The following is a 20,452-nucleotide window of genomic DNA, read 5'->3' as shown; positions in this document are numbered from 1 at the left end:
TCACTCCCTAGAGATACAGACTCCTGAGGGTAACTTTGCCTGAGCATTTGTGGCATGTTTAGGGCAGGAGAGACCCCCAGACAACCCAAGCAGATCCATGGACGTCGCATTTGAGCTGGGAGCCTCAGGCAGAGGAGGGAGGATGATAGCACTGGGGGCAGATGCTGCGGTGCAGATCACAGACTGCTTCATCCATAAGGGGTGAGGTCTGGGGGAGGCTGGGACTGCCAGGTGGGGCCTGCAAGGCCTGGCTCACAGGGCCATCAGCCTCTCAGAAGACGGGTTTGTCATTGTTTGGGGCTGGAGGGCAGCTGAGGAGGACTGGGGCAGCCCCCCAGCTTGGAGCAGACGGGGGAGGGAGGCAGAGAGGAGCAGGAGGCTGCTCGACAGGCAGCAAAATACCTCATTCCCTTCTCTGACAGGTGATGGCCCTGCTTTGTGCCCTCTATCTACAACACACGGGTCTGGAGAACCCCTCCAACAATCGTAACAACCCTCTCGAGTGGGAGACCCCTCAAACCAGCACGAGGGGCGGGAGGAAGGAGCCCAGGTGGCAGAAAGGAGGGGGAACCGGGGTTGGCAGGAGGCCAGAGTAAGCTTCCATGTGGGGTCCACAGCCAAGCCCTGAGCCTGGAGACTATGGAGAAGGGAGGCGACTGTCCGCGTCTCCCTTCTGATCCGCCCAAGGTTTCCCGGAGAAGGGGTTTCCACCTTCCAGTTTCCTGGGTCTGGGCTCCTGACCACCCCAGAGCAGCACTGTCCCCTGCTTGGCTTGGTTCCTGCTCAGCCTGTCCAACTGGAAGGCTTCTTCATGTGATCTGCAGCATGCTTCCCCGGGGGCGCTCTTCCGGGCACGCGCGCGGCTGCTTGGGTCACTCCAGGACCCGGACCACCTACTGGTGGCCACCATTACCACACCGGGGGTTGGCGCCCGGGGAAAGGGACCGCAGCCCGCTGCCCGCTGGTCCGCTGGGACCTGCCTGGCCGGGGAGGAAACAGGAACCCTCTCTTGCACCCGGGCGCCGCCTCTCCCGGGGCCGCAATCCCCTCCTCGCCTCAGTCTCCCCATCTACAAAATGGACCGGTGGGTTCTACCTGGCACCTCCCCTAACAAGCGCGACAGAGGCGCGGACGGACTCCGCCCCGAGTCGGGGAAGCGAGTGCGCAAGCGCAGAGGCGGGAGGGGCGCGGCCCGGGGCGGGGCGGAGTCCTTGTCCCGGCACTCCCGCCCCCAGCCAGGAGTCTGCGCGTGCGTGCTGCAGCAGGGGTGGGCGGGGCCACGGGCAGACCCGCCTCGTTCCCCAGCGTTCCCCGCGGCAGCAGGCACTGACGTGGCCGCCGTCAGAGCCGCCATCTTGTGGGAGCGAAACCAACGCCTGGCTGGGAGCAGTAGCCTCGCCGCGGCCGCCGAGGGTGAGGCGGCGGGCCGGGGGCCAGGGGCCGGGTGGCGGGCGGCGGGGGCCTGCCAGGGCTACGCACGCACTGCCCACTGCCGCGGCGGAAGGGTGTTGAGGGCTGTGGTGAGGACGGGCCGGGCGGGGGCCGAGGTGAGGCTGGGGCGGTGAGGCCCGAGGCCGGGCCGGGGACCGGGGGCCGGCGCGGAGGGCCGGGCCGGGGGTCGAGTGTGGGGAGGGTGTGGAGTCGAGGCCAAGGTCGAGGTTGGGATGAAGATCGAGGCGGGGCGGGCGCAGAGGGCTGGGCTGGGGGTCAAGTTGAGGCCGGGTGGAGGCGGGGGGCGTCGCGACCGGGATCGGGGTCGAGGCACGGGGGGGGTGGGGCGCGGGCTGCGCCGGGGGCCAGGAGTCCCGAGGACGGAGGCCGGGGCAGGGGTCGGTCGCACCGCGGGGCCCCCGAGCCTCCGCCGTGGTTCTCGCACCCCCCGGAGCCGCCGGGGTGCACGCCCGGAAGTCCGGCCCAGGCCGCGGGCTCCCCAGGAAGCGGTGCTTCCTGCTCCGCCTGCTCCGCCTCCCGCCTCGGGGTCTCGAGGACCAGGAAACTGGAGCCCGCGGCCCGGGACGCCGCCAAGGTCACGCGACGGCCAGGGTTTGAGCCCAGTTCCTGTTGGCTGGCAGGACGGGGGCGGGGCTGCGGGGCGAGGTCCCGGGGTCTGAGTGCTGGGCACTTGCTGCAAGCGGAGGATCCGGGCGCTCGGCGGGCGAGTCCGCGTCTGTGCGGGGCCCCTTTACCAAAACTTGCTGCAAGCCAGGGCCTACTTCCTGGTCGCGGCTGGCGGAGATGAGAACACTCTTCCTTCCTAGTTGGCGCCTGCGGAGTGTACCTGTGGACGGGCCGTCGGGGGCGAGCTGCCTCCGCGGCCCTGCGTTTACTTGTTGCACAGTCGGGGTGGGTCTGGGCGTGGGAGATGGTAGCTTGCTTGTCAGTGCCGAGTCCCGGAGCCGTGCGGCGGCCCGCCCTCCCGTTTTCCCCAGTCACCGAGTAGTTGTGTGCTGGTCGGTCCCGCAGGACTGCAGCAGCGCCCGTGGCAAGAGGAGAGGGTCCCAGAAGTGGGTGCTGCCGCTCGGGTGTCCCGGTAGGCTTGTTTCAGAACTAGTGAGCGAGTGGTCAGCACTCCTCTGCCCGCCGTCTGCATGGTTGGACCTGCGTTTCCAGCGGTGCGTGCGTGTGCGTGTGTGCGAGACGCCGGGCCACGTCGTGGCTCCGCTGACACTGGCCAGGTGTGTGTGGTTTTCAGCAGCCACATGAGTGGCCACAAGTGCAAGCGCTGTTCGCAGAGGGGTCTGCATGGAAGGAATGGAGAGTGTGTGTGTGTGTGTGTGTGTGTGTACCCCAAGTCCGGCCATTTCCGACGCAGAACTGGTCTGGTTGCTGGGATGAGCGCATATGTCTCCGTCTCCAGGAGGCCCCTGGCAGGAGTGTATGTGTATGAGCCCCAAGTCTGGAGGTGTCCAAGCACAGAGCTGGTTTGGTTGCTGGGTGAGTGCACACGTCCCTGTCTTCAGGAGGCCACCTGGCAGGAGTGTGTGTGTATGAACCCCATGTCTGGTCGTGTCCAAGTGCAGAGCTGGTCTGTCATTGCCGGGTGAGCGCACATGTCCCCGTCTCCAGGAGGCCTCTGGCGGAGTGTATGTGTATGAGCCCCAAGTCTGGTGGTGTCCAAGTGCAGAGCTGGTCCGTGGTTGCTGGGTGAGCGCACAGGTCCCTGTCTCCAGGAGGCCCCCCTGGCAGGAGTGTGTGTGTATGAGCCCATGTCTGGTCGTGTCCAAGCACAGAGCTGGTTTGGTTGCTGGGAGAGTGCACAGGTTCCTGTCTCCAGGAGGCCCCCTGGCATGGTCCCTGTCTGCAGACACAAGACTATAAATGTCTGGCTTGGCGAACGGCTAACTTACGTGCTGAGCAATCAGCGTCTAAGGAAAGTGCAGAAGGGGAAGCTGGTTCTGGCCCCTCATGGTTCTGCTTTGTAGGTCATGTGGTCTGGTTACTTGCTTTGTGTCATGGACAACTCAAGAGGACACTTCCACTGCACTTCCCTGTCCCGTGGGCTCCGGTAAAGTCAGTGTGGGCTATGAGCTGCGGAGTTGATGTCACAGTCACATGGAAACCCCTGTGCTCATTGGAGAGCCTGGAGGCCGGGTCTCAGGGTTCTTAAAATGAGAGAGTTGAGCTGTGCTCTCTGCTCCTCATTGGTGTGGCAGTGTCCAGTCTTTTAGAAGCGATTTTGATCTGGGAGAGGGTTGGCCGGAACCCTGCCTGCTGGCAAAGGACGGCTTTGCCGAGTTTATGAGTGTGTGGGGGAGGGGGGTAATTCCAGGTCACAGTGTAACCTCTCGGGTGCTTGTTCTGGTGATTATTAGGCACTCTTGAAAGCATAGGTGTGTGACAGTTATGGCATTGCAGCTTTATGGCTTTGTCACTGTTCAGGAAGGTGGTCCACACTTGGAGGGGTCAGGTGGCCTGATTAGTGGAAAGCAATGTGGCAAGGTTGGCACAAAAGCATCCAAGCTCCTGATTCCTAGGAGTCCCTCAGCAACCCCCTCCTCCCCCCCCCCCCACCTCCTCAGCTTCCTTCCAGGAGTTGGAAGCAGTGGCAGAGCTGACTGATGCGGGGACGTGCCACCCTCCACTGGGTCCCCATGGACCCCTATTTCCTGGTCTCTGCGCACCGTGGCCACCAGAGCTTGGCATCCTGTCATCGGCAGCCCTGACTAAAGTCGGGAAGCAACCACAAAAACATAAAAGGCAGGGAGATGTTACAGATGTGGGAGTGATTCTGTTCAGGAGGCCGACTTTTCTGTATCTCTTGAGGCCACAGAGGTGACCCTTAGTGCGTAACATAAATTACTGGATGCCCAGTTATGATCCACACACAGTTCTAGAAGTTGGAAGTACATGGTAGATTTGGGAAACACTAACTAGCGTCTAGTCAGAATTTAATAAGCTTTGCTTCTTGAAGGGGTGCTGGAAAGGGTTCTAAGAGGCACTTCATCTGGCAAATACCTGATGCTTTTCGGTTTGTGTTACGTAGGAAATCAGTTTTGTGGAGTCGTACATGGAAGCTAAACAGGAAGCTTGGGGGTTCTGGTTCTCTAAGGTCCTGAAAACTTTACTGTGAAGTGTCAGTGTCCCATCGGTATGACTTCGGCCAGTGGCCAAGGAAACAATTTCAAGATTCCGTCTGGTCTCCTTCGTGAACAGTGGGAATGAAGGGTGAGTTAGACGTGCCAGCGTTTTGATCACTGGATCCAAAACAAAGGCTGTCTCAAACATTGCTGTCAACAGCGTTATCCTGTGAATTTTCCTGTCATTTGTAGGTGAGCATGGGGTTCCTAATTAACTGAATCCATTAATTTATACTTAAAATACTGTCTGTTGTGTTGATTTTGGTGGTGAAACTTGGCTGAAGATATTTACAGTTTTCAGTGTTTTTGTCTGTCAAAGTGATGGGAGACTGCCAGTTCCTGGGGAGATGGACGAAAAGGCACTAAGTCCCCGTTGCTGGTACCTGAGGGCAGGTCCCATGCAGTCAACAGTGACTTTCAGTCTTAGTTCCTTCCCTGAAATGTTCAGGACGGTCATATTGTTCCAGTGTGGAGTTCATTGTTGACTGGATGGCTTCTTCCCCACAAACTCAATTTTAGGAGAAGCGTATGTGTAGATGTGTGTGATTAATTTCTGCGCCCTGATAGATGTGCTTTTACAGTTTTTCCTCCTGTCCCTGACGGTCAGTCTCGGATGCCCAGGGAAGTGTGCCTCAGAGGAGGGAACGGGTGGATGTGTGGTGCTGGGGCAGTGAGCAGAATGGGGTGCAGGGTCCTGCGGGTCTGGTAACAGAAAGCCTCTCCCAGGCAGGGGCACGTGGCTGTTTGGAGAACTGTCAGGAGCAGGTGAGGAGGGCAGGGGGGCCTGGGGAGACCTGCTGCAGGCCAGTGGTCCTCGTCCCCAGAAAGAGTATGTTCCATGTGCCCTCAGGTCATAAAAAGTCTGATTTCTGGGACACCTGGGTGTCTCAGTTGGTTAAGTTTCTGACTTTGGCTCAGGTCATGATCTTGTGGGTTCGTGTGTTCAAGCCCCACGTTAGGCTCTGTGCTGACAGCTCAGAGCCTGGAGCCAGCTTCAGATTCTGTGTCTCCCTCTCTCTCTGCCTCTCTGTCTGTCTGTCTCTCTCTCAAGAATAAATAAACATTAAAAAATTAAAAAAAAAAAAGTGATTTCCTACACTCCATCGTGGTTTGTGTACCAAACCACTTTTTCTTTTTTGTACGCAGCCTTGATAGATGTTCTGAATTTTCCAGGAATGCAACTACCTTGTAAATCAAGGGAGATTGCATTCTGTTCTCTGTGGTACCTTCTCAAGAGCTGCCCTCCGTTTCCAGGAGAAAATGGCCTGTGTGGTGGATGCAGCCGCCCTGTGTATGGGAAGTGAGCGTGTGGGTCTGCAGTGGTCCCTGGTCCCTGGTGGGTGGTTCCTCGGAGCTTCCTGTGTGGGGGCTCACACTCGCCAGCAACTCACTGTCCTGTGACTTCCCTGTGATGAGCAGATGGAGCTGCAGGACGGGACGTACCCCAGCTGTGCCGGCTGCCAGCTTCCTCTCGGGATGGTGGGGTGGCACTGTGAAGCTCCATGGGCGTGTCGGCTCCGACCCTTGTGAGGACCCTTCCTGGCGGGTGGTGTGCAGGCATCTGACTTTGCCTAGTGGGCCTCTGCTGGTGCCAGAGGAGAGATAAGGATGCCAGGGCACAGGCAGGTACCGGGGGGTGGGGGGACTGCCTTTCAGAGGGTGAGGCAGGCAGATCTGGGGACGAGGGGGATGGAGAGGAGGTTCTTGGTTAATGTTGGGGGTTTGGTGTTGGTGGAGACCTGTGGGGAGGAGTAGAGATGGGGTCCTGTGGAGGGTGGCACCAGAGTGTGAATGCAGAGTGCTGACCTGTCCGGCCTAGGGGTCGGTGGGGACCCTCGAGAGGCTTCAGGTGGAGAATGGTGTGATTAGGCATGTGAACCAGAGTCATCCCCCACCCCCCACCAGGGCTGCCTGAGGTTGCAGTCAGGGTCGGAGGAGTGGTTCTCAGAGCTGTCCAGTGCTGGGAGTTCCGGCGGAGGGCCCCCCCCCCCCCAAGCTTCCACCAGAAGAGGTGGGGCTGCGGGTTTTTAATTTTGTTCTCAGTAATGGTCCCTCCAAGTCCCTTGAAGACCCAGACCGAGGGTTGAGGATTGGCCCTGTGCGAGAGAGCTTCAGGACCTCCTGCCACCCTGGGTGGTTTGCAGGAGGGCTTGCTCCTACCTCCCCGTCCTTGGAGGGTGTGGACGGGGGTCTCTGGCCCCTTGGAGTCCATGTGGTAGGAGAAGGTGCAGCGACTGGCCACAGCACGTTTGTGGGGACCCCACCGAGAGAGATGCCCCTGACAGTCTGTTCATTGTGCACGTGCTGGCACTCCTCACCCTTCTGCCCCACTCGTGTCCTGCTCGCCCTCCGTGTGTGAGTGTGCTGAGCTTGGAGCCAAAGGGCTGCTTCCTGCGGATGGTGGAGTGACAGACTGAGCGGGCACCTCCGTGGAGAAGGTGCTGGGGGTGTGGCCAGGGTGGGGCCCCAGGGTCTCTGGACACATTTTCCTGTGTTCCCCTGCAGCTGGTCCAGGCTTGCGCGGATCGGTAAGGTCGGTGGCAGGACCCTTCTCAGGCTGTTAGGTGCTGTACAGCTGCCATGGTTTCTCAGATGCTGCTTTGCCTTGTGCTCACAGATTACTTGAATTTCCCCGTTTTCGGCTCAATTTGTTGTGCATTTCAGTGTTGTCGGTTGATGCAAATTTGCTTTTTTGATCTTCAGTTTTTTTCAGTAACAAGTCTTTCAGACTTGACTGCATTTGGGGTCAGAGAGGGTATCTGTGCCCTTAGGTGTAAGCCAGAGTAGAATGGGAGGCCAAGTGTCCGTCCTATGGGCTAGAATACTGTGGGACCTTCATGACTGCAGGAGCCAGAAGTGGAAGGCCTCGTGGCCAGCAACCAATCAGGAATAAGAAAATACTGTGGAGTGGTCCGCGTCTGCCATCAGGACAGATGCAGAGAGCTGAGGGGCTCTTCCACACAGCAGCATCCTGGCCAGGCTCAACTTGTGTGTCTCCTTCTCTCGGGTTGGAGACCATGTGTCCAGGGTCCTGCGTGGACCGTGTCTGATCCGTCCTTGTTGTCTAGTTGGAAAGTGTGACACGTGTGTCGAGGGTCCTGCGTGGACTGTGTCTCGTTGGTCCTTGTTGTCTAGTTGGAGACACATGTGACATTTGTATTCATTGGTCTTCTGTAGAAGGGTATTGGTTACATTGGGCTAGCCTACGTAGGATTTTTTTTAATATATATATATTTTTTAACAGTTATTTTTGAGAGAGACCGTGAGCGGAGGAGAGACAGAGAGGGAGACACAGAATCCGTGGCAGGTTCCAGGCCCTGAGCTATCAGCACAGAGCCCAACGTGGGGCTCGAACCCACAAGCCCTGAGATCATGACCTGAGCTGAAGTCAGTGTCAGACAGATGCTCCACCCACCAAGCCACTCAGCACCCCTTAGGATTTTGCTCCATTGTATACATTTCAGAAGAACAGAAGTTTGGTGAAGTGTTTAGAGAGTAGTTATGTTACAAAACAGTAAGTAAAAGTGTAAGACTGAATAAGCGGGAACTAGGAACCGTAAACATGTTCTTCTGTTCAGTGCCTTGTTTTTTGTAGCTGGTGGTGAGCAGGGTTCGTTGCGTGTGGTTAGACTGTCCCACCGGTGCCTGTTCTGGTGGACAGTGGACAGTGGCCCTTGGGTATTCACATTGCTGTGTTACTGTTGATAGGAGCAGTAAGTGATGAGGAAACTCATTTCTGGGTGTTACATTTCACATTGAATCAGAAGCTGGCAAAGAGCCAGCTAAATTGAATCTCAGTAGTGTTGTGCCCTTGGAGTCAGACTTGCCAGGTCCTGCCCCCACCGGCAGCCACCATAGGCTGAGTGTGAAGTGAGGGGTGGGGGTGGGGGCTGGGATCACTGCACAGGGGCCAGCCCTTGGGCCTGACTGGGTCCCGTAAAACACCCTGAAGGTTTGTGCCGGAAGGCCCGATGGCAGTCCGTAGGCAGTTCCTCATCAGAACTGGCCTTGGGGTGCTGGTCAGAATGATCTGGTTCTACAGTGTGTGTTTCATATGGAAAGTTCCTAGTGGTACAGGGTGGGGGCAGGGGGGGTTGGGGAGCTGGGTGAAGAAGAAGGTACACATGTCTTGGGATGTGGTGGTGGGGAGCTGGGTGAAGGTGGAAGATAGACATGTCCTGGGATGTGGTGGGGGAGGGGGAGCTGAGTGAAGGTGGAAAGAGACATGTCCTGGGACGTGGGGGGCAGTGTGGTGACCCATTGACAGTACTGGATGCTGTTAGAAACCTTGGAAATTCTCACAGGAGAGTAACATGGAACTGTGTGAGGTGGTGGGTGTTAGCTAGAGTTGTGAACACGTAATTACAGGGAGACATTTTGTTGCATACCTGAAACTAATACAAGGTATAGGTCAGTCATAGGAATAAAACTGATGGAAATAAGAGAGATCAGTCCACTTAGGTGCCTTGGGTGTGCCGGGCTGCGTAGTGTCCCCTCTGGCTGTGTGGATTCCTGTGTGTCACACTGCGTTAGGGCTCTGTGGTGTATCTGCCTAGCACTAGTACTGGCACGTTCAGTTTTCCTGGTCCACTGGTGTTTACAAACTAGGTACACTAGGTAATATACTCTGCTGTAGAAGAAGCCCTAGGCTACAGAATGACATGTTGTGCTGATGGGTAGGGTGATGGCCTGAGGTTTTATTTGTTTAGCTGAGGCCCTGGAGTCCAAAGCTGGTGTGCAGAAAGCAGTTTGCAAGAGATTACATGTGATCATATGGCCTACAAAAGTAGAGGGCCCCTTTTATTTATGTATGTATTTTTATTTAATTTTTTAAGAGAGCGCGAGCAGGGAAAGGGGCAGAGGGAGACAGAATCTCATGCGGGCTCCACGCTGAGTGTGGACGCAGGGCTCTATCCCATGATCCTGGGATCAAGACCTGAGCTGAATCAAGAGTAGGACGCTCAGTGGATTGAGCCACCCAGGAGCCCTGAGGACCCATTTTACACTTAGGATCTATATGTCAGGGATGGATGGGGCTTTGAGTGATTGACAACCTGTGCACATAGGTGGCTGCTGTGTCAGGGATGGATGGGGCTGGAGTGATTGACGACTGGTGCACATAGGGGGCTGCTAGAAAGCAGTTGCTCATTCATGAGACCCTTAAAAAACGGTTCCTAGTGCATATGAGCTTTGGAAAAATCAAAACGAGGGTAGGAACTGTGAGGCGGAACATGTTACTGTATCTAAGTTGAGTCCAATAAACTTGACTTGTAAGAAGTGGGGGGGCACTTGGGGGGCTCAGCCAGTTAAGTGTCTGACTTCAGCTCAGGTCATGATCTTACCATTGGTGAGTTTGAGCCCTGTGTCGGGCTCTGTGCTGACAGCTCAGAGCCTGGAGCCTGCTTCAGATTCTGTGTTTCCCTCTCTCTCTGCCCATCCCCTGCTCGTGCTCTGTGTCTCTCTTTCTCTCTCTTAAAAAATGAATAAAAAAGGTTAAAAAAATTAAAAAATAAGGCTGAAAGATGAAGAGCTGAGAGGTCACCCAGCTTTTCACTCATGTAGGGAACTCAAACATCTGAGCTCCCCTTTATGGAGGAGGCCGAGTGGTGCATTGTGTCCGCAGTGCAGAATGGAGCCCAAACCCCAATGTGTTTGTCTCCCTGGGTCAAATCAAGCTCCAGGTTGGTGGTTGCCTCTTGGCCATGATGGCAAACTGCTCAGGTCATCTTGGTCTTCGCTGGTAGAGATTCTGCTGAGTCGATGATTTCAGAGAAGGTGACAGACTTTGTTCCTTGCTTACTCTGAAACCTCAGAGGCCTGTCAGAGGAGAGGCTGGGGTTGCAGGCGGAAGTCAGAGTAAGTTTTTTCTCTTTGGCAGCTAAACCAGTCATGTTGGATTCATTTATTGGAGCGGAACGGGCGTAAACTCACAAAGCTACATTTCTTTCTGGCTGGACTGGCTTCCCCACGGAGGCCCCATTGCTGGCCTTGACCTGTAGCCACATAGACCTCTTTATTCGAGAACGTGGGCCGCCAAGGTCTTTGCTTTACGTTGTTTCTGGTCCTAACAGAGGGAAAACTTGTTCCCTCGAGGCTGTGGGGCTGGAGGGAGCCCTTCTGAGAAAGTCTGTGTTTTCATTGCTCACTGATGCAGAGGGTCATCATCGTAAACAGGAAAGATGTGTTTTGTTTTTTTTTTTAATTTTTTTTTTCAACGTTTATTTATTTTTGGGACAGAGAGAGACAGAGCATGAACGGGGGAGGGGCAGAGAGAGAGGGAGACACAGAATCAGAAACAGGCTCCAGGCTCTGAGCCATCAGCCCAGAGCCCAACGTGGGGCTCGAACTCACGGAGTGCGAGATCGTGACCTGGCTGAAGTCGGACACTTAACCGACTGCGCCACCCAGGCGCCCCAGGAAAGATGTGTTTTGATTTGAGCTTAAGGGATTCTGGTGGCAGAGGGTGTGACATAGGCCACAGGATGGCTCCGAGGTCCACCTTTCTCCTGAGGTCCACCTTTCTCCTGTGGCAGATCCTCTGTTAGGTCTTGACATTTTGCAAAACAGTAAATGTGCTGGGGTAGGCCAGGAGCCAGCAGGGTCGTGGGCCAGGTGCAGGTGTAGACGCTTCTCGGCTGGGGGAGACCAAGTGCCCGTGTGGTAGTGTCTTGCACCCGAGACTGCATGCTCACCTCGTCTGTCCCCTTGGGGCTCCAGAGTTTGATGTGTTGAAGAACCACAGGGGAAGGACCCAGACCACATTGGTAACAAGGGCTCAGCAGAGCCGAGCAGGCCAGGGGCAGTGTGTGGGCAAGTGAGGACTTGGGGGCTGGTGGCGGCACGCTGGGGGGAGGAGGCTAACAGGCAGTTTTACCCTGAGATGGTCTGCCTGCCCACGTGGGGGCTGGGGAGAGTGCAAGTGACATTTTTACCCCTCGGTCCCCAGGACTCTGTGATCATGGTAAGGACAAGATTACATTAGTGCTAAGACAAGTGGAGATAGCCCACCCCCTCCTGTCTCCCCAAGATCACCCCTGTCGTGGCTCCACTGCAATGGCCACATCTCTAGATGAGCGTGCTGATGACACCCCCTTGGGGGTCCGCTTGGACAGTGCGGGCTGGCCTCAGCCTCTGGATCACCCTCACCCCAGCAACAGGAAGAGTATGGCTGGGGGAGGGATCACCTGCTGCAGAGCCAGGTGGGGATGGCATATGTTTCAAGTGATCTCTTGTGTTCATTTTCATCCTCGGGCCTTCTGTACCTGTCATCGGTTTTTCCCTTGCCCTGGGATGGCCAGGCCCCACTGTAAAGCCATGCCTGTGGTGTGTCCCCTTCTTGGAGTTCTGCCTCCCTCCTCCACCTCTTTGCAGGGACATGGCCCTTGTTCTGCCCTTCCCCTGCATCGCCACCTTGGCTGAGGGCACTGCTGTGTCACTGGGGTAGAGTGCTGGGACCCTTGGTGTTCTCAGACTGCATCTGTGTCCGTGTCTGTACCCCAGGCTCTTTTCAGGCTAGAGGTTTCTGTGCTCCTGCAGGGTGTCACAGCAGAATCTCCTCCCCACGCTTTCCTGTGTTGTTTTTTGGAGTTTCCATCAGTCAGATGGTAAATTTGTTTGTTTGGTTTAGAATTTCTGTCCTTTCCCCCTCATCCTGCAAGCCTTGGGAGCTGTTTTCAGTTCACAGCATAACCGTGGGGAAGGCACAGACTCCCTCAGGGCAGTGTTCCCACCTGGGGGACCCGCATTGATGTTGCAGCACCCAGGGCCCATCCTTTCGTGGGGAGGACAAGTATGGGATGACATGGACCCATCACGTGATGGCTGTCACCACCCTGACAGCCCAGCCCCCCTGTGTCCCGAGTCATCCCTCCCTTCCCTAATCCCCGAAGCCACTGGGGGGATCCTTTTCCTGTCTTCGTGGTTTTCCTTTTCCAGAGAGCTGGGCACTTGGAGTCCCACAGTGCGCAGCCGTCTTGGATTGGCTGCTTCCACTTAGTGACATGTGGTTAAGCCATTTCTCTTTAGTGCTGAGTGATGTCGCTTGGTGTGGATGGACCGCAGTCTCTTCACCCGTCACCTCGTGGAGGACGTCTTGGTTCTTCCAAGTTTGGGTGGTTGTGGGTAAGCTGCCGTAAACATCCGTGTCCAGGATTTTGTGTAAAGGCCCAGAAGCTCGACTGCTGGGTCGCACCGTGCAACAATGTTTGGTTTTTTGAGAAACCACCAAACGCTTCCACGGTGACTGTGTGGTTTCAGGTCCCCACCAGCAAGGCAGAGTTCCTGTGACCCCCCCCCCCCCCCCATGGTATGCAGCTTGTGCGGGTGTGAGGGGTTTGGGTCCTTCTCATAGGTGTGTAGTGGGCAGCTGGGTGTTCTCGTTTGCATTTCCCGAAGACATACTGACTTGGAGATTTTTCTCGTGCTCATTTGCCATCTGTAGGTCTTCTGTGGGGAGGGGTCTGTTAAGGTCATTGACCCATTTTAAAATTCTTACGTGCAGTTTCAGTCTGCTGGGTATCAAGTTCTAAGTGTTTTTTTTTGGCATTTCGTAGATGGCAGTCCGTGATCAGGCGTGTCTCTTGCAAATATTCTGTCTGGTTGATCTTCCCGTTCTCTTGACCCTTGACCTGGTTGTTCCCGGATTGGGAGTTTGTAGCTTTCACAAAGTTCAGCTCATCACCTCTTCTATTGACCATGCCTTTGGTGTCGTATCTGAAAAGACATCCCCATAGCGAAAGTATCCTTTTTTTTTCCATCACGTGTGCACAGGTTTGTGTGTTTCACCTTGGCCGTCAGGTCTGCTGTGTTCTGACTCCCCATTCTTGTTTTGTGGGCACCGGGTCCCCACCTTGTTGGCTGCAGCCATGTGAGGGTTGGGGGTTCTGTTTGTTTTTTCCTTTGAAATAGTCTTCTCTCTTCCTTCCCCCCAAATTCCTTCTTTTCTTTTGTTCTCTTCCATTGGTGGCTCTTAGAGGGAGACTTGCATGGCTGTTTGCGGTCATCCAGATGCAGGCAGCCATGGGTCCTGGCTCGGCGGCCTGTGGGTGTCTGTCCTTGTGTGCAGCACAGTGTGCACCCACACCCTCCCGCCTGGACATGGGTGGCAGAGTTCCTGGGTCTGTTGCTCCTGGGTCTGTTGCTCCTGGAAGGTCCAGCCACATTCTCATTGCTCCCAGAACCTGTCTCCCCCTTTTTCTGTTTGTCTTTGTCGCTTGGGCACCTATTCATTAGTGATTTCAACAGCGAGCCGAGTTTGAATGTGTGTGTTTGGTCCGTTCTGTGTTCCCAAAGGATTTGTCATCCTCTGTATATATTAGGAGAATGGGCTGTCTGCAGAAAAGGAAGCGTTACAGTAAAGGTCGTTTTAAATTTTAATTTTTTGAATAGGTAATAGCAGCAATAAATTGTCAAAAATGCACTGAGGCACGGCGTCCAGCCGGCTCATTCACTGGAGTGTGGGACTTTTATCTTAGGGTTGTGAGGCCAGGCCCTACGTTGGGTGTAGAGATGACTTAAAAAATAAAATCTTTAACAACAGCAACAAGTGCACAGAAACCAGCTTGAAGGCCTCTGCTGGCATGCCCAGGCCCGTGGGAGCGTCAGGTTCACAGTGGGGTGGGTGATTTCCACCCAGTGCTGACTGGACTGGCACAGAACTGACAGGCGTCCTGGCGGTAAAGTGGGTGTGTTGGGTGCTGACCAGGAGTGGGAACATGTGTGGTCTCAGCTGGTGACACAGGGCAGACCTGTACCCTCTGCAACTCCCGCAGACCATGGAACTCCTGGGGGCGGGGGCAGGTGGCCAGGCTTCTTCCTGGCCTTGCGGGCACTCTGTAAAGGCTGCCCAGCGTCTGGGTGCTTGGCTTCATAAAGGCAGCCAGCCATAAACACCCAGATTCCCAAACAGTGTGCATTTGAGAAGGTGGCCAGCTCTTCTAGGTGCCTGTTTGGAAATGAAAGTGCCCGCCTATGGGGAGGTCAGGCCCGGGTGGCTCCTGTGCCCTGGGGGCTGTGGGATGGAAGACCACTCCCTTGGGCCCAGTGTTTCTGCTCTGAACAAGGGGAGCCTGTGGCAAATGCAGTCCCTGATGCGGCCCATGGGGTCGCTCCCCCTGGGACTTCATGGCCTGTGTGCTGCCCAAGAGCCTAGATGCTATCTGGCTCCGAATCCGGTCTGTGGGTGAGCGCTAAGCTCTGAGCACGTCACGTTGGTGTGGTTGGTTCTGGCCTGCGTCACTGCCGGGATGGTTGTTTCTGGCCCCTCTTGTTGCATGGTTGAGGAGCTTGCGTCCTGTGAAAGCCACAGCCATTCGGTGAACAGCATTCCCTCTGCGGGTTGTACATCAGTCTCCCTTCTGCTGCTTGGGAACCAGGTGTGGTTAGCTTCCACCCTGTGAGCTGTCAGAGGTCAGACCTGTCCTTCCGCCAGAGCGCCCCTGCGCTGCTGGCCCTGGGCGGCACAGAGACCCAGGGACCCCTGTCTCCACAGGTTTCTCTGGCCAGTGTTGCTCCCCCCAGTCTACAGCATGGGAAATATCTTCGCAAACCTCTTCAAGGGCCTTTTTGGCAAAAAAGAGATGCGCATTCTCATGGTGGGCCTGGATGCTGCAGGGAAGACCACCATCCTGTACAAACTGAAGCTGGGTGAGATTGTGACCACCATTCCCACCATAGGTGAGGAGACCGCAGGCGGGGGGCAGGGGGGTGCAGCAGGGGAAGGGCGTGGGCCTCTCACTGCTTGGGGTGGCAGGCTGACCGGGGTCGTGGCCCCCACAGGCTTTAACGTGGAGACAGTGGAGTACAAGAACATCAGCTTCACCGTGTGGGACGTGGGCGGCCAGGACAAGATCCGGCCCCTGTGGCGCCACTACTTCCAGAACACACAAGGTGAGCGGAGGGGCTGTGGCCTGCGGGAGAGGCTGGGGCGCCATCGGCACCCGTCCTGACGCCCACGGCTCCACAGGCCTCATCTTCGTGGTGGACAGCAACGACAGAGAGCGCGTGAACGAGGCCCGTGAGGAGCTCATGAGGATGCTGGCGGAGGACGAGCTCAGGGATGCCGTCCTGCTGGTGTTCGCCAACAAGCAGGTATGCGCGCCCGTGGGCCCCGGCCATGCGGGGTGGGAGGTGGGAAGGGGTGGTCCCTGCTGCCCACTGACTGGAGGTCGTCGGCCTCTCCCACCACCAGGACCTCCCGAACGCCATGAATGCAGCCGAGATCACGGACAAGCTGGGCCTGCACTCGCTGCGCCACAGGAACTGGTACATTCAGGCCACCTGTGCCACCAGCGGGGATGGGCTCTATGAGGGACTGGACTGGCTGTCCAATCAGCTCCGGAACCAGAAGTGAGCCGCGCCCCCTCCCCCCCACTCCCTCCTTCCACCCTGCTTTACTCTCATGTGGTGTGAGTGCCAGAAGCTGTCTCCATGGTCGGTCACAGTGTGCTTCACCATGCTGTAAATGTGCAGACGCAGCCTGCAGCCGGGTTTTTATTTAATGTAAATAGTTTCTGTTCCCAACGAGGCAGTTTCTGGTACTCCTATGCAATATTACTCAGCTTTTTTTATTGTAAAAAGAATCAGCCCACTGTTCAGTACTGAGAAGGGATTTTAGGCTCACGGGGCCCCCAGGAGTTGCTGTCAGGGCCAGCCTGGCGCTCGCTTCTCCTATGGGCGTTAGGTCTGTGTTGGACTCGATTTTGGTGGTTGGTTTTTAACCCGAACTCAGTGCATTTTTAAAACAGATAAAAACACAAGGCAAGGAGAACACTTGAACACACGGAAGGGAGAAACGTGCCTGGTTAGGTTCTGCGGTAAAGGGCTGGCGTCTGGTCCACCGGTGATCCGTTTCCTGTCGGGAACGTGACGGGGCAGAGCCGGCCATGGTCTATCCTGCATGGTCACGACAGGGTCCCCGTGATTTGCTGTCTCCGGTGGTCCTGCCTCCCCTAGCGTTTGTCCTCGCACCTGTGCCCACATGGCCGCCCAGGGGGGATGGGCTGGGGGCTGCGGCCACCACTCCCAGGGCCCTCAGGGGGACCCCCGGAGCCCCCGTCCACATGTGCTTTCACTCCCTCAGCCTGCAAGGGTCAGGTTTGCCACCGAAACGACGACGTCTACTTTTTTCTTTCGTATTTTGATAAACACTGAAGAAGCTGGAGCCGTTCAACTTTATCTTGGGGAAATCCTCAGAACTGGTTTATTTGGTGTCGTGGAACCTCTTACTGCTTTCAATACACAATTAGTAATCAACTGTTTTGTATACTTGTTTTCAGTTTTCATTTCGACAAACAAGCACTGTAATTATAGCTACTAGAATAAAGTCTCTTAACTAGTTCACGGCTCTCCAATGCTTGGTGCCACTAGCCACAGCTCATCTCTGGGAACAGGAGCAGGGCACCCAGGCCACTGGCTTCGTGGCAGGTGTGGACGTGGCCCAGTGCCCTGGCAGTGACTGCCTCATTTGCCTCCCTGCTGGCAAGGGCAGCAGGGTCACTGCATGGGGCCGGGGGGGGGGGGGGGGGGGGGGCGGGCTGCTCTAGCCCATATCACCTGGCCTGTTGAGGGGATGGAGGGCAGGAAACCTTGGCCAAGCTCTGTGTTGCTGCCATGTAGGCCATCCTTGAATCCTGAGTGCCCTGACTCCCCAGCCGGCTGTGACTATGGACTGGCTGGAGTCCAGGCTCCCTTGCCCTGGGCATGCCCAGTCTGGCCCTTCCCTCCACTAACAGGTTGAAAAGCCAGGGCCAGGGTTAGACAGACATAATTGTCTTTAATTTTCAAATCCGAAGCAAAAGATGCATATTTCCTTATTAGGGATCCAGCCTGGGTCCTGTGCTCACTCTTCTGGGTTGTAAGAGGTCCCCTCCCTGCAGAGGAGGGGAGGCCTGGGGGAGGGAGCTAGTGCCCCACTTTGCCCCCCTCTCCAAGGAGTCCAGGGGGCAGGTCCCTTGGCACCTGGAGTGGGGTGGGGGAGACTCCAGGTACAAGTCTTCACCCTCATGATCTACATGTCCAGCCTGTCGCCCAGGGTGAGATGTGACCCAGGTCTCCTGGTACATCTGACATCACTGCCCAGGGACAGGCCCACCAGGGTCTCTGGCTGGTCTTACTGGAACCCGACACCGTCATCATGTTCTCTCTCCTGCCCCTTTCTACTGGAACATGTGACAACCTACCCTTGAGTGTGAAATACTTTCCCCTTAAAATAACTTTATTTAAGTACAAAGAGTGAATTAAAGAAAAATAGAAGTAGCTGTACTTGGCCACCCCAAAGCCGCACGGGGGCTCCCCAGGCTATGCCCCCTGCCCTCCCGCCAGGAGCTGTCTCTGGGGCCAGGGCCCCTGCAGGGGGGGCGGGGAGGGGGTCTGCTGGAGGCTGGAAACTGTCAGCAGGTCTGGCTTCAGTCACTGTGGTGGCCACGCCGCCGCCTCTTACAGCTGGGTGAGGAGGAGCTGGAGTCCGAGTCGCGCCTGCGACGCCCGGGCCTGGGGAGACCGCGAAACCGAAACCCGGTGGGTGGGTGTGAGGCTGCCCTGCCTACCCCACCTGCCAGGCTGTCCCAAAGCAGAGGCACACCTACCCAGCAGGAGCTGGGGGCAGTGGGGAAGTCCCCCTGCTCCTGTGTGCCTTCTCTTTCTTCTTCTCTTTCTTGTGCTTCTTCTTTTTCTTCTTTTTCTTCTCTTTTCTGCTTTTCCTGTGGCCCTCGGGGCTGCAGGAAGGGGCAGGGCACACAGTGCTGGGAGGTGAGAGGGTCGCACCGGGTACCGACCACCCTCCTACCGCTAAGTAGCGGCAGGTACAGGCAGCTCGGCAGGTACAGGCAGCTCGAGGGACAGTCCCTTGCGGCAAATGCCACTTGGCCCCCACCCCACCACGTATGCCCCGATAGGTGACAACCCCCACACCCCCTATGCAGGGCACCAGCAGAGCGCAGGGGCTCGCCCTTCCACCTGAGCGCCTCCCTCCAGAGACCCCAGCAAGCAATGGGGACCCAGGCCCCTGAGGGAAGAAGGGACAGGAGCTGGGAAGGGCACTAACCCAAAGGCAGCCTGCAGCCGCGCCACTAAGAGAACCAGGAGTTATGTGCAGCCCCATCCTCTCCCTGGGAGCTGGGGGGCGGCCCTTACCCCGGCTCCGCCTTCTCGTCCTCAGACCTAGGCTTCTTCCTGGAGGAGGCCGGAGAGGACGCCAGCCGGCCACTGTCCACGCGATGGTGCTGCGGTGGGAGACCACTTTGGGGGGGGGGGGGTGCGTGGGAGGCGCCCCGGGATGCCAACGGGGAGGACCAGCTCCGGTTTCCCGGACCGGGGAACGGGAGTGCCCCACGAGCAGAGACGGCCAGCCCCTGACCCTGAACCGCGGGATCCCCGGGTGTTATGGGCACTTACCGTGAACACGGAGAGCCCCAGCTTGGCGGCCTCCTTGTCTTCTCGGGACAACGCCACTCGGCCTGCGGAGCCACTGCGGGAATGCGGGTGATAAGCCCCCCTGGTGAGAACATCCCGGCCTCCCTAATCAGGTCGCACTTCCATTTGGGCAACTTGGGCAGAGTCCACCCCCCTCGCAACACACCTGGAGCTCCCCAGGCCCAGCAGCCGGTCCACTCCCTTCTCCTCGTGGTCCCCTCCTTCCCGCTTACACACCTCGACAAAGTCCTGCGCGGAGGGCCAGAGGGTGCTTGCGGCAGGAAGCTCGCGGCCCTGCTCCGCCTCGCCCCCGCCCCCCAGGAGGATCACCTCACCTCCTTGCTCAGGCCGGTGGGCTGCTTCCGCACGTTCTTGTAACCTCTGCGGGGGCGGCGCGCGCGAGCTTCAGGGAGCGGCCGGCCTCGCCTGGACCCCTGCTCCTCCGTCCCCGCCGCGCCCCCCCACCCGGAGCTCCCCCAACCCCGCGGGGTTCACTCACAGCGCCGCCATGAGCGCCTCCTGTTCTGCCTGCCTCACGGCCGCCAGCTCCTCCTCCCGGCTCAGTCCCGCGCCGTCCGCCCGACCCTTGGCGTACCAGGTGAGGTCGCGGCCCTTCTGCCAGCGGCCCACAGGGGCCATCAGCGAGTTGCCTGTGGAAATGCAGCGCCGAGGGCTCGGCCCGCGGGGTCTGCGCGGCACCGTCGCTCCCCGCACCCGAGGCCCGTGCAGCTCCCGCGCTCCTCGCGCCCCCTCGTCCCCCCGCACCCGCACCCCCCAGCCCCGGGCCTGGCACCGCGCTGACCCAGGTAGTTCTCTCTCTGCTTGTCGGTCTTCACGTCCTCCCAGCTGAACTGGTCCTGCCCGCCGCGCACACCGCCCCGGCTGGAGCCGAACATGGTTTCCGGCCGTCCGAAGCCCCGGCCTCGCCGCCCCGGGCGGCGCCGCCGCCGCCGGCGCCCGCTCCTGCGTCGCGTGCCTGAACGTCACACCCGCGCTGGCTCCGCAGCGCCACGCGCGCATGCGCACTGCTTCCTCCCCCGCGCCAATGTTTGGCGCGCTTGCGCACGGCTCACTGCTCCACTTCCCCTGGCGTTCGTTCAGCGCGCCTGCGCCCCGCCCTGGGGAAGGAGCGGTCCACGGCGCTGGGCGTGGCCCTGAGCGTACCGCTGGCTGTTGTTAGGCGTACGGCTGTTGTTAGGAGCCACATTGGGCGGCTGACGCCGGGGTCCAGGGCTGCGCTGGGAGAGGGGCGGCCCCTGGGAACCCCCGACCGGCGCCCCCGGAGATCGGGGGGGGGGGGGTCTCCAAGCGCGCACCTAGGCTCCTGGCGGTCCAGGCTCGCCGCCTGGATCAGCAGTCCCGGAAGGGGGCGGCTCGAAGCGGCTCGGATCCGGAGGAAGCTCCCTAGGCACCCCTGCGGCGTCGTGCACTGCCGCTAAGTCGTCTTGGAGTTTGGGCTTCCCCAC

At 57.9% G+C, this 20,452-nt stretch overlaps 2 protein-coding genes across 2 annotated transcripts; one reads left to right on the top strand and one right to left on the bottom strand.

Moving 5' to 3' along the window:
• The first annotated feature begins 1,258 nt into the window (after nucleotides 1-1,258).
• Nucleotides 1,259-16,913, top strand: ARF1 (ADP ribosylation factor 1). The gene is made up of 5 exons (XM_003980625.5): nucleotides 1,259-1,413; nucleotides 15,067-15,251; nucleotides 15,354-15,464; nucleotides 15,541-15,665; nucleotides 15,766-16,913. The coding sequence occupies exons 2-5, from the start codon at nucleotides 15,104-15,106 to the stop codon at nucleotides 15,925-15,927; spliced, it is 546 nt and encodes a 181-aa protein (XP_003980674.1). The 5' UTR covers nucleotides 1,259-1,413; nucleotides 15,067-15,103; the 3' UTR covers nucleotides 15,928-16,913.
• An 856-nt stretch (nucleotides 16,914-17,769) lies between these two features.
• On the bottom strand, nucleotides 17,770-19,976 carry CA1H1orf35 (chromosome A1 C1orf35 homolog). Its single transcript, XM_023241736.2, has 8 exons — nucleotides 19,789-19,976; nucleotides 19,486-19,636; nucleotides 19,322-19,367; nucleotides 19,153-19,235; nucleotides 18,969-19,041; nucleotides 18,708-18,796; nucleotides 18,161-18,289; nucleotides 17,770-18,065 (listed from the first exon to the last, which is right to left on the bottom strand). The coding sequence occupies exons 1-8, from the start codon at nucleotides 19,880-19,882 to the stop codon at nucleotides 17,981-17,983; spliced, it is 750 nt and encodes a 249-aa protein (XP_023097504.1). The 5' UTR covers nucleotides 19,883-19,976; the 3' UTR covers nucleotides 17,770-17,980.
• Nucleotides 19,977-20,452: the final 476 nt, after the last annotated feature.

This window comes from Felis catus, chromosome A1, assembly GCF_018350175.1.
Source record: "Felis catus isolate Fca126 chromosome A1, F.catus_Fca126_mat1.0, whole genome shotgun sequence".
In the NCBI taxonomy this organism is placed as follows: Eukaryota; Metazoa; Chordata; class Mammalia; order Carnivora; family Felidae; genus Felis; species Felis catus.
Note: the sequence above shows the minus strand (reverse complement) of the source record. Positions and strands in the feature narration are given on the sequence as shown.

Bases quoted from the DNA above. Each gene is read 5' to 3' on its own strand.
- ARF1 (XM_003980625.5), top strand. From the start codon at position 15,104: ATGGGAAATATCTTCGCAAACCTCTTCAAGGGCCTTTTTGGCAAAAAA. The intron at 15,252-15,353 runs GTGAGGAGACCG...TGGCCCCCACAG, and splicing joins GACCACCATTCCCACCATAG to GCTTTAACGTGGAGACAGTG. The intron at 15,666-15,765 runs GTATGCGCGCCC...TCCCACCACCAG, and splicing joins TGGTGTTCGCCAACAAGCAG to GACCTCCCGAACGCCATGAA.
- CA1H1orf35 (XM_023241736.2), bottom strand. From the start codon at position 19,882: ATGTTCGGCTCCAGCCGGGGCGGTGTGCGCGGCGGGCAGGACCAGTTC. The intron at 18,797-18,968 runs GTAAGTGCCCAT...CTCCCACCGCAG, and splicing joins TGGGGCTCTCCGTGTTCACG to CACCATCGCGTGGACAGTGG. The intron at 18,066-18,160 runs GTAGGTGTGCCT...CGGTCTCCCCAG, and splicing joins CTGCCCCCAGCTCCTGCTGG to GCCCGGGCGTCGCAGGCGCG.